The 13,077-nt window shown below is 45.6% G+C and overlaps 1 protein-coding gene across 1 annotated transcript in view; it reads left to right on the top strand.

The window, feature by feature from the left end:
- The window catches only part of LOC124790817 (ribosomal protein S6 kinase beta-1), a 170,592-nt gene that overhangs the window by 17,678 nt on the left and 139,837 nt on the right, over positions 1 to 13,077 (top strand). The window contains exon 3 of the mRNA XM_047257812.1: positions 11,210 to 11,468. Coding sequence (XP_047113768.1) covers positions 11,210 to 11,468 — 259 coding nt within the window. The remainder of the gene's footprint in view (positions 1 to 11,209; positions 11,469 to 13,077) is intronic.

The raw sequence follows: 13,077 nt of genomic DNA on the forward strand, positions 1-13,077 counted from the left end.
ATCATTTCCCGTGTGCTATCCATTTGCTGAATCTCACCCCATTTACATGTACACCCAAATGGCAGCTTACTAAGGTGGACGGGAGGCTTTACTCCTCCCTGGTGACCTTCACCAAACAACATTTCCCCAGTTGTGATGACCAGGTAGAATACCTTACAAAATTTATCCTTACCACTGCAGAATATTCCATTCCTCACACTTCTTTACCACACCATGTCCCAGTCCCTTGGTGGACTGCGACATACCGTGACTCAGTCCACATACAGAGGTATGCTCTCTGTGTTTTTAACAGTTTTCCTACGATGGCAAACTGCATTCATTATAAACAGTTGCTTGCACAGTGTTGTCGCGTGGCAAAAAAGCTAGGCTGGTTTTCCTTCACTAGTTCTCAGCTCGCTAGTTCATACATTCCAACTGATGATGGCTGTGTTGTTGTCTGTCAGCAGGTGGTGTCGCTTTAGAATCACCACTGGTCCTCCCTTGACAGGAACGAGCTCCAGGATATTAAGCTCTCCCAGTGGCTTTGATGACCTCTTCTCGGCCCTCTTGCCGTGAGATCATTTTAGCTTGGTTGCGCATTGGGCACTGTCGTTTTAGCCACTGCCATTTGCTAAGTATTAGTCGCTACCACTTTGTGCTCATTGCCCTCAGCCTTTGAGGGTTTGCCCTTTCCTGATGGAATGCCCTTTTTTTTAACCACTTTTGTTCTTGTTTGTATTTGCCATCTGAGTTATTGACCGATTTAGCAAACAATGCGTGGGCTGTCAATTGCATTTTATTTTTTATCCGTTATAGTAATTGGCAAAGGACATTCAATCTTCAGGACCTCCATTTCTCTATGATGTATTTTAGAGACCTTTCTCCACATCCCTGTTTTTAGCTGTCTCCTTCCGTCAATTGGGCTTAATGTGTAGTCATTTTTAACTGCTCTTTCTGTTTTCAGGTTCTACGGTTCTCACATGGGCGTATAAGACCCTAGTTGTTTTTGCGTCCTAAAACAAAACATAACTCACATTTCTGGAAAATTGTTTCAGCAGTAGAGGCAAGATGTCCTAAGCATACTCCTTCAGTACCAGATACACTGTGGTGTATATCTTTTCTGCTACAAGATCAGTTCAACATTGTCAGTGGTGTCCTCATCCTGGCCACGGTGGAGCAGGGCCGTTGAATGGTCATCCCTTCTATGTTGCGTCCTCGCATACACCAGTTGCTGAATGTGTTGCAGTAGGATATGTCCCATATGAAGGCTTGGTGCATCATCACATCTACTCTCTCCCAAGTGGCTTGTCACTCTTTGGGGGGTTTGTGCTTGGCTACCACATGGCCCAGGCTTTGCAGCATCTTTTCCCTTCTGTGCTGCATGTCTTTCTTCCTCCTATCCTTTTCCCCTTCCTTGAGAGGACATGTCTAGGATGGTTTTGGGAAGGTGTTTTGCATTTTCAATAATCGGTATCGGAACAATATCTCCACAGTTTTTTGTTCCTTTTTTCTTTCTTAGTTTCCCTTCTCCAGTCCTTCCTCAGCTTTGGCATTTGAGATTCCTCTTTTTCTTCTTCCTCCCTGTACACTTCTGAAGGCCAGCCCACCCATCTGACACATAGCAGGTGACTAGGTACTGCGTAATTCCTGACCCTGGTCAACAGTTAGGGTTTGCACATACCCCTGATACAGGCTAGGCCCAGGGAAGGGCCTGAACTGCTACCTTCCCAAATTGCCGATTGGTTCCTCTGTCAGGTGTTCGGGAGGTGTGAACGATCACCTAAAGGGGTGAGCCCCCCCTCTAAAGGGGCCTCCAGTTGGAAGGAGTGTGCCATTGGAGACACTGGTGATCAAGGGGGATTTTCTTGCAATGAATCAATTCTCATCTTTGCAGTCAGTGTCTACCAAATGTAAACAGAATGAAGCTCGTGATTCAAAGAGCTTCCCAGCTGCACCAAGGTTCCTTGTGGCTTCGTGTACTGAAGATGGTCAATCCTTTGCAACAGTAAAACCATTTCTTATTCTTATTTCTCCCACAAAGCCCAGCCTTTGCACCATCTTTTCCCTTCTGTACTGCATGTCTGTCCTCTTGATATTCTTCTTCCCCTCCTTTGGGGAACATGGCTGAGATGTTTTTGGAAAAGTGTTCTACATTTTCAGTAACCGATTTCGAAGGACTCTCTCCACTGTTTTTCGTTCCTTTTTTTCATTCTTCGTTCCAGACCCAGGGAGGGGTGATTGCCTGAGCTGCTACCTATCCAAATTGCCAATTGGTTCCTTTGTCAGGTGTTCAGGATGTGTAAACAATCACCTAAGTTGGGTGCGCCCCATCTCCAGGCGGCCCCCAGTTGGAAGAAGTGCGCCATCGGAGACACTGGCAGTCATGGAGGAGTTTCTCACAATGAACCGGTAATCCTCTTCTCAGTCAATGAGGATAACGATTCAAAGACCCTACCAGCTCCACCAGGATTCCTCGTGGTTTCAAGTACTGAAGGCGGTCAGTCTTTTGCTACGGTATATCTGTTTATTATTTGGAATGGTGCTGATGCAATTTCTGGCCCTGTGAAATCCTGCTCTTGTTTACACAATGGCACTTTGCTTTTGAAGACTACTTCTGATTCTCAAGCACAACAACTTCTTGCAGTTTCACATCTCTACAGTTGTCATGTTCGTGTCAAGGCCCATTGAATGCTGAATTCTTTCCGTGATATTATTTACACTAGGCTGCTTGATGGTGACAGAGGCAGAAATCCGAATGTACGTCTCTGATCAGGGTGTCATTGCAGTCCATCGGGTGATGAAAAAGGTAAATGCATCCTTAGTGCCCACACGCTCTTTTTTTTCTCAATTTTAATAGAGTGCTGCTTCTGTCAAAGATCAAAACAGATTATGAACTTACCGCAGTGTGACCATACGTTCTGAACCCAATATGCTGCTACCAGTGTCATCGGTGCAACCACACTCAAATATCCTGTCGACATGTGGCCAAATGGCAGGGATGCTCACAAGGGCGATTGCCTGCTATTTCTCCCTGCTGTACCAACTGCAGTAGCAACCATGCCACCTCCTCCTGATATTGTCTGCTGTATCTCAATGAGCAGGCTGTCTAGGAGATCCGGGTGAAGGAAAAAATGCCTTACCCAGTCGTTTGCAAGTTGTCAGCTAGTTGGAAACCCTGCATTCTACCATCCGGCACTAACACTGCTGTTCCTGCTACGTTTTGCTCCATGAAGGATGTGGACACACAGACATGTGACCTCAAACTGAGATCTGCGGTTGTGAAATTGCCCAATGTCATGGGCATCTGTGTCTCCTCCTCCCGCTGTCCCCCTCAGGGGGCTCAGCACTTGGCTGCTGGGTATGGGCTTGGCGACCCCGGGGCGCCTGAGCTGGGGACTGGGAAGCGCCACCAGTCCTCAGTACCGTAAGCTCAGAGCGTGCTTCAACGACCACCATAAGGCACGACAGTGGAACGTTGTACGGTACAGAGCCCGGGGATCTTGGCTTAACTGCCTGAGTCGTGAGGATGGTATAAACCTCTATAAAAAGAATCCCTCAATCTCAAGGTGTGCTGCATGCCGAGGAGACGCATGGCTGTTGAGGTAGAACAGTTGCTAGCGGGCGTCCTCTGGGGAACCTGCCGCCCCCCGGTTGTATTAGGCTTACCCAGGCAAGCGGGGCTCTGTCTGGGTGGACATTCCTTTCCCTAGCTGCTCGTGGGACGACTATGAAAAGAAATACGAATAGTGCGCAAGCATGAGTCTCTAAGAAAGGAAAGTTCAATGCTTTAAGGTATGACCCCCAATTGTTCCCTTCCCTGCCCACACCATGGGAGGAGTGGTGGTCTAAATTACCTGGTGAGACGTATTCTCCTCGATTTCTCATTTGCAGACGAACAGATGGGGACTCATTTCTGACCACAAAGCCTCAGTTTTTTGTGGAAAATTTAGAGGTCAAGTTTGGAGAAGTTGAGGGCATGTCTAAAATGAGGTCTGGAGCAGTCCTCATACAGACAGCATCCCCAGCAGTCACGGGCATTGCTTGCTTGTGACAAGCTCGGTGATGTTGCAGTCTCCATTACGCTTCATAAGAGCCTCAATATGGTTCAGGGACTTATTTTTCATCGTGACCTGTTGTTGCAGTCTGATGACGAGCTCCGTGGAAATCTGGAACACCACAGTGTTCACTTTGTACAACGTGTCTTCAGGGAACATAAAGATAGTAGGATCGCCACCAGCGCCTTCATCTTGGCTTTCGAGGGTGACACTCTGTTCGAGGTCAAGGTGATGATATATCGATGTGATGTTAAGCCTTTCGTCCCTCCTCCCATGCGCTGCTTTAAGTGCTGGAGGTTTGGGCATATGTCATCAAGATGTGACGCCAACCCTACCTGTCGGGATTGTGGACGTGCCTCCCACCCCAAAGTCCCATGTTCGCCACCCCCTGTTTGTGTCAACTGCGGACAGAAACATTCACCTTGCTCGTCAGACTGCGCCGTTTATCAAAAAGAACGGAAGATTATGGAGTATAAAACCTTGGACAGGCTCACTTACACAGAGGCTAAACGCAAGCATGACCGACTTCACCCTGTTCGCATTTCATCGACGTATGCTGCAGCAGCTTCGATGTCACCATCCCTGGTGATGAGCCCCCAAGCTCAGCCGCTTTTTGTGGTCCCTCCAGCCCGGCCGTCTATTCCTGTCCCCCCTGGTAGTTGGGGAACACCCTCTTCCGTTGCTCCCCTGTTATCAACATCGGGAGTAACAACCCCTCCTTCTTTGGGGACTTCAGTCCCCACCTCTGAGCTGGAGAAATGCCCACCTCCTCTGGCTCCCCTCGTGCGGAAGGGATCGCTTGGTGCCCTCCCTTCCACAGTTACTGCCCCTTCAGATGTCAGCCAGTGGCTGTAAAAGCCACCACCTGAGGGCCATAGGGCTTTCAGGTCTTCCTCGGTCCATGAGACTGGGTCAGAGAAGCCCACCCAGCCTGATAAACTAAAGGACAAACACGACCTTATCATAAAGAAGAAAAAGCAAAAGGAGGAGGACACAGAGACAGAAAAGGAGTTCACCACTGCACCTGAAGATGATGTGGAGCATCTAGCGTCCACTCAGGAGCTAGATGTTGCTCAACCCGCAGCTCCTATGGAAGTTGATCAGGCTACTTCGCAATCGGTGGCGGCGAGCGCTTCTAAGGCGTGACCTGTCCCCCCAGGTCCTTTCATGTCTTCACAGTCGGATACCATTATCCTTCAATGGAATTGCCATGGTTTTTTCCACCACCTCACTGAGTTGAAACAGCTTTTGTGCCGCTTCCCTGCCACTTTTCTGGCCCTACAGGAAATCTGGTTTCCTGTTCGGCAGACCCCCTCCCTCTGTGGCTACCGGGGTTACTATAAGAACCGCATAGAATATGACAGGGTGTCTGGCGGTGTCTGTGTTTATGTTCTTGCCACTGTTTCTAGTGCCCCAGTGCCACTTACACGGCTCTCGAGGCTGTGGCTGTTAGAATCCAGGCAGGAATGAAGCTTACCATCTATTCCCTCTACCTTCCCCCGGATGAGGTTGTCCCTTTTGCTGACCTAGCTGCCTTGTTCGCCCAGCTCCCCCCCCCCCCCCCCCCCCCCCCTGCCATTCTTTCTTTTGGGGGACTTTAATGCCCACCACCCTTTATGGGGTGGGGCACAGCTCTCGGGGCCAGGGTAGGAATGTTGAGGCTCTCTTGGCACAGCAGGACATCTGCCTCCTTAACACTGGTGCTCCCACATATTTTAGCTTGACTCATGGCACATACTCGGCCAGTGACCTCTCTCTTAGTAGCGCAGGCCTTTTTCCATACCTCAGTTGGAGGGTCCACGACAACCTCTGTTGTAGCGACCACTTTCCTATCCTGGTTTCTCTCCTTCAATCCCAACCCCCTGATCAGCTGCCACGATGGTCTCTTTGTGGAGCTGACTGAGCAGCCTACACCTCAGCTACTATGGCCAGTGCTCCACTTCCTGGTGACATTGATTTGGCAGTGGACGAGGTCACTATGGCCATTGTTTCTGCTGCTGAGGCAACTATCCCCTGTTCTTAAAGTACCCTAAGGCATAATTCAGTCCCTTGGTGGACACCAGAGATTTCAGAAGCTATCCGGGACCGCTGGCGAGCCCTGCAATGACACCGGCATCACCCTTCCCTAGAGAATCTGGTTGCCTTTAAATGGCTGCGGGCCCGGGCTCGGCGGTTAATCTGGCAGAGCAAACAGGACTGCTGGGAACGATATGTTGCCACCATAGGTTCTCACACCTCCCCATCTCAGGTGTGGTCGCGTGTTCGCCGCAATTTTGGCTTTCGCCATCATGCGTCTGTCCCTTGCCTTTCTCTTCGGGGTACACTTTGTACTGACCCAATCGCCATCGCCGAACATCTGGCAGAGTACTTCACTCGTAATTCCGTGACAGCAGGCTACAGCACAGAATTCCGCGCCGTTAAAGAGCATGCACCTTTGGGAACGATACAACACCCCATTTAGTGAATGGGAGTTCCAAAGTGCCCTTACAGCTTGCCCCAATACCTCTCCAGGTCCAGACCGAATTCACAACCAATTTCTTCGCCTTCTCTCGGTGCACTGTCAGGGTGAATTACTCGCCCTGTTTAACCGCATCTGGATGGAGGGCATTTTCCCAACTCGTTGGCAGGATAGTGTTACCATCCCAGTGCTGAAACCTGGTGCAGATCCATTGGTGGTTGATAGCTATTGCCCTATCAGCCTTACCAACGTTATGTGCAAACTCCTGGAATGGATGGTGAGTCGGCGGTTCATGTGGACCCTCGAAGCTCGGGGCCTCCTGGCCCAGCAACAGGGGGGGCTTCCGTCAGGGTCGCTCAGCGATCGACAATTTAGTTTCGCTAGAGTCGGCTATTCATACATCTTTCACTCGGCGAGAACATCTAGTTGCTGTTTTCTTTGATCTTTGGAAGGTGTACGATACCACCTGGCGCCATCATATCCTTGCTATGCTGCATGAATGGGGCTTACGGGGTCCACTTCAGATTTTTCTACGGAATTTTCTCTCCAATTGCTCCTTTCGGGTTAGAGTTGGCACTTATTTTAGCTCTGATCATATTCAGGAGAACGGTGTCCTGCCGGGCTCGGTTCTCAGAGTTCCCCTCTTTTTGGTGGCGATTAATGGTCTTGCAGCTGCGGTGGGCTCATTGGTCTGTTCCTCTCTATATGCCGATGACAATGTCTTTATTACAGTTCCACAAGCATCAGTGTCGCTGAACGGCGGCTGCAGGGAGCTATCCGTAAGGCACATTTTTGGTCATCCAACCATGGTTGTCAGTTCTCAGCCTCTAAGACCCGAGTGATGCATTTCTGTCGTCGTCGAATGGTCCACCTCCATCCAGAGCTCTACCTTGCCAATGAACTCCTTTGTATTGAGGAGACGCATGTCTTTCTTGGCTTGCTGTTTGATGCTCAGCTCACTTGGACACCTCATCCTCGTGAGCTTAAACAACGGTGCTGGCGGCACCTCAACATCCTTCGCTGCATCAGCCACACCGTTTGGGGGGCTACATGAGCAACCCCCCTACAGCTCTATAAGGCCTTAGTCCAGTCCCATCTTGACCACGGGGGCGTGGTGTACGACTCGGCAGCACCTTCAACGTTGCAGATCCTCAACCCGATTCTCCATTGTACATTGTAGCGTCAGACTGGCGACAGGTGCCTCCCGCGCTAGTCCAGTGACTAGCCTTCTTGTAGAAGCTGGAATCCCTCCCCTACGATTCCACCAACAGCAGTTGCTTGCGTCATACATCGCCCGCGTCCGTGCTTCACCCGACCACCCAAACTGCAGGCTCCTTTTTTCATCTTCTGCACTACCCTCCCCACGACGGCGGCCTAGGTCGGGTCTTCCAATCGCGGTCTGTGTTTGTTTCCTTTTCTCGTCACTCGAGTCCTTTCCCTTTCCACCATCCTTCCGGTCTTCTTCTTCTACCCCTCCTTGGTCCCTCCCTTGCTTGCAGCTTTGCTTGGATTTGTCCTGCGACTCCAAGTCCTCCGTTCCACCTGCCAGCCTTCGTCAACAAATCATGGCTCTTCTTGCCTCGTTTCATGGTGCAGATGTAGTCTACACCGATGGTTCTGTGGTCAACGGATGCACTGGGTTTGCTTTCATTCACGGCGACTACGTTGAGCAGCATTCTCTGCCTTGTGGGAGCAGTGTTTTCACTGCAGAGCTGGTTACTCTTTATCGTGCACTCGCTCACCTACCCTCCTGCCCTGGGGAGTCATTTGTGATCTGCAGTGACTCCCTGTGTGGATTGCAAGCACTCGACCAGTGTTTATCTCGGGACCCTTTGGTGCGCGGCATTCAAAATGCTGTTTCTGCTCTCGCCGAGTGTTGTCATTCAGTGACGTTTGCATGGACCCCGAGCTTGGTCTCGTGGGAAGACGATTAGAGTGAATTGATTTGACCATCCAGATCGCCCGACAAGAATCCCATTGAATAATTATGGGAAATAATCGAGAGGTCAGTTCGTGCATAGGATCCTGCACTGGCAACACTTTTGCAACACCCATTTGGATGAACACTTGGTAACAATGTGGTTTTTAAATTAAAACACAAAAAGTGGTTATGTTTGGACTTTATTTCTGTTGTTCTAATGTGGTACATTTACTTTTTTGACCTTATCATAAATTATGGGAACGCATGCTGTTACTGCATGAACAACCATAATAACCTCTTTAATGTAATAAATGCTCAAAATGATGTCCTCCAGCTTCAATGCATTTGGCAATATGTGTAATGAAATTCCTTTCAACAGTGAGTAGATCTTCTTCAGCATTTGTCACATGTGCATTGACAATGCGCTGATGATGCATGTTTTCAGGTGTTGTCGGTGAATCACGATAACAAATATCTTTCAATTTTCCCCAAAGAAAAAAGTTCAGAGATGTAAGGTCCGGTGAACGTGCAGGCCATAGAATGGTGCATCTACGACCAATCCACTTGTCATTAAATGTTTTATTTAATAGTGCTTCAACTGCACGCATGTATGTGCCAGCCATCCATCATGTTGAATGTACATCACCATTCTGTCATGAAGTGAAACATCTTGTTGTAGAATCAGTAAAATATTAATTAAGAAATTGGCATACATTGCACCGTTCAGATTGCCATTGTTAAAATAAGGTCCAATTAGATATCCTCCCATAATTCCACAGCATACATTAACCCACCAGGTTCGCTAATGTTCCACTTGTTGCAGCCGTCATGAATTTTCTGTTTGCCTAATATTGCATATTATGCCAGTTTACGTTGCCTCTATTTGTGAATGATGCTTTGTCACTAAATAGAACCCTTGAAGAAGAAAAACCTATTATCGCCTTGTAATTTATTTTGTGCCCAGTGGCAAAAATTTATATGACATTCAAAATCATCGCCATGCAATTCCTGGTGCATAGAAATATGGTAAGGGTGAAATGTATGATGTAGAATTCTCAAAACTGATGGTTTTTTAAATTCCTGATCCCACTCAATTTGTCTGCAACTGATGTGCAGATTAGCTTCAACTGCAGCTAAAACACTTGTTTGGGCATATTCATTTGTTGCAGTTCTTGGTTGCGTGTCTTCCGCATAATTATTATGACTGGACAAGCATATTATCATACCTAATTCAAGTAATGCATTGCACACAGTGCTATTAGGTACGTTGCTACATTTGTGAGAATATTACAGTGCCGTCCATTATAAAGTGAAAAAAATGTTCCAAATCAAACATTCCACTTTATTTACGTACTGTATGAATATGTAATAAAAAGGGGGGTACCTATTTAAAAATGCAATTTCTGTCAATTTGACCTATAGCAGCACCATCCGTAACGCCGTCTTTTTCTCCCCGTTTTGTTGTATGACACTAATTTTGTGAGATACTTAGCCCAGTCAGTGTGAGGGCGCGCGCGCGCTCGCGCGCGCGCGCACACACACACACACACACACACACACACACACACACACACACACACACACACACACACAGAGGGTGTAAATTAAGTCAGGGAACACTTTCAATTATTTATTGCACAAGAACCAAACATTGTACACATTTCATACATATGTCATTTTGAAGAGAAACCCAGAAAGTTTTTTTGTCATATATACTGCCACAGCATAGTTTGGTAATTTGCCGATAGTCAACGCTAGACGCAAACACAGCGAGTTTAGGTGCGGAGCGAACTTTCTGTGTGTTGGAGTTCAACAAAAACAAGTGTGCTCCAGCTATTCAATGGATGTTTAGAACCAAGTACGGTAAGAAGCCACCAACAAGGAAGGCCATTTACCACTGGCACAACAAATTCATTAAGACGGGTTGCTTGTGCCCTGCAAAGAGAGGAGGACATCCCAGTGTGAGTGAAGTGTATGTGGAGTGCAGATGAGAGACATTCACAAGGAACTGACTATTGGCAAATTACCTAACTATGCTGTGGCAGTATACATGAAAACAAAAAAAAACAAAAACAAAAAAAAAAAGACTTTCAGGGTTTCTCTTTAAAATGACATGTGTATGATGCTGTACAATGTGTAGTTCTTGTGCAATAAATAACTGAAAGTGTTCCCGGACTTTATGTGCACCCTGTATATACACACTTAGTCCCAGAAAAATATCTGTTTTGTTTATAGTTACAGCACCATTACATATTTACCATGAAGAGTAGTCAAATGGTTTCAGTTATCATCACAAGAAAATTAATTTTGTAACAAATTGGTTTGTTTGTAGAAGTGGTTCACACTGAAATCCCTGCACCACAGTACCATAGCACACTGCAAGAGAACCCAAAACAAATGTCGTGGCCCCCGTTGATAGAGCAGGGATGGGCTGCAACATTTGTTTTGACTTCTCTTGCAGCATGCTACGGTACTGCTGTACAGGGATTTCAGTGTGAACCAGGTCTGCAAACATGTGCCTGCAAAAAAAATAAAAATTTAATTGCTTAACATTACTTATTTGAATTTATAACTAAAGCTTTGTGAGTACCTCTTGTATATAGCTTTCTAATAAAGCGGAAGCTGCATTCCTGCAAGCACTCTTACTGCAATGTGTTATTTATAGTTAGTTATTTCATATGTAATGTATTGCAGTAATTAATTAAAATTATGAAAATAATAAATCATGCTATCTAGTTTATGTAATTTTCTTTTCTTTTTCTTTTTCTTTTTTTTTTTTTTTTTTTTTCACTGTAGGTCTGAAGGTGTAGAGACTGTGCAGCTTTCAGAACAGAATGTTAATCCCGGTAGTGAGAAGACTGGTCCACAAGACTTTGAGCTTCGAAAAGTGCTTGGTAAAGGTGGTTATGGTAAAGTGTTTCAGGTTCGGAAGGTGACAGGCAAAGATGCTGGTACCATATTTGCCATGAAAGTGTTGCGGAAAGCTTCTATTGTCCGAAACCAAAAAGACACTGCACATACAAAGGCTGAGAGAAATATACTGGAAGCTGTGAAGGTACCAGTGAAAATAAAATTGAGTATAAAAGATTCATTCCTTCAATCAGAGTGGTAGAATGTGTGTTTGCATTTCGAAAACTGTTCCAAAATAATGTTGAAGAAAGTTGTTTTAATCATTAAATTTACTGGTAGCTTCTGTTTAATTGCAATAAAAAGAAAAAAATGTGAAAAAAGATTATTTAGTATGGTCATAAGTTGATTTTTGCAGTGAAAAAGAATGTGGTTAACTTTAGAGTGAGGCAGTTTTGTCATGTGGTTTGGTAAGTACAGACAAACAAATGTAGACAAGATTTTTATCATAGCTACGTTAAAATAAGGGGATCTATTTGTGTTTGGAAGGAGGGCAGGCAGAGAAAAAAGGAGGGGCATAGGAGAAACAGTGGCGGATACAGAAAAACTTAAAGGAGGGGGCACTAAAGATATCTTGTACTACCTTTACTTTTACCATAATAAAAAATTATCAAGTCACATGCAAACTTTAAGAAAGTTTTATTTAAACTGATTATTCACATATAGAAGACAATGCCATCTTATGATATAAAAAAAGTTAAAATTGTGATCCTCTTCCTTAAATGATAAATTCTATGTGCCTATTCCTCCTGACAAATTGGTTAATTAAATCTTCTATTGGACAATCAATGTCAGTGTGAGTGTTCAACAGAGCTAAGCCATTATGTCGAGCCTCCTTCATTGTCGACCTAAGCCATGTCTTTGTACGCCGCATTGTGGAAAAACTTCTTTCTACTGTAGTAATAGATGCATGCAGACAAGCGAATATTTTGTACAACGTGCAAAGTAGGTGAGTTAGAGCTAGGACAAACAGAAATGCTTGCATAACAGAATCATGATAATTAAGGGTGTTTATGCTTGTTTGCTTGTGTTGAAGAATCTCTCCTATTAGTCTCTTTTTAATCACAAAGAGTGATTCTTCATCAGGGAACAGTAGTTCAGTTAAGCACTGATTCAGTTTATGTTCCAGATCATTATCATGTTTCAGTAGTTGTGAGGGCAAAAGTATGTTGAATTTGAAATGATAAATACTGTATTTTCTTCAGCAAAACGTTCTCTCACATCCGTCATAACGTGGTCCTGTGTTGGAATAAAAACGGTTCTTTTCCAATAAGTAATAGCATCATCATTATGATTGCAGTTTCCCCTGTGTATTTGTCTGCCGGTAAGACGAGGAACACTTATCTAGACATCTGACTCTTCCATAAATCCTTTCATCTCTTCAACAGTACGAACAAAGAGCTATCAGCATTAGCTCTCGTGCTGTCATACACCTTGAGTGTCGAATTTAATTTTGCTTTTGCCATTCCGATGTCCAAGCTAGGGTCTTGTAAGATTTTGATGGCTGGATATAGTATGTTCATAATATCACTCAGTGTGAAGAGAGCAATGATAAACTCGCAATAACACCACCATTTCACTCAACCTACCTTGTTTGACAATGTGGCGGAAGCGAATGTTTTAGGTGACGCTTCATTGTTACGAACCACTTGCTAGACGCTGTAAAGAACGGCACTACTACTTCAATAGTACCAAGTGAGTTTCTTGCACTTGTAACTTTGCAATGTGAGAGAGTGAGGTTGAGCTGATGACTTCAA

This window comes from Schistocerca piceifrons, chromosome 1 (genome assembly GCF_021461385.2).
Source record: "Schistocerca piceifrons isolate TAMUIC-IGC-003096 chromosome 1, iqSchPice1.1, whole genome shotgun sequence".
In the NCBI taxonomy this organism is placed as follows: domain Eukaryota; kingdom Metazoa; phylum Arthropoda; class Insecta; order Orthoptera; family Acrididae; genus Schistocerca; species Schistocerca piceifrons.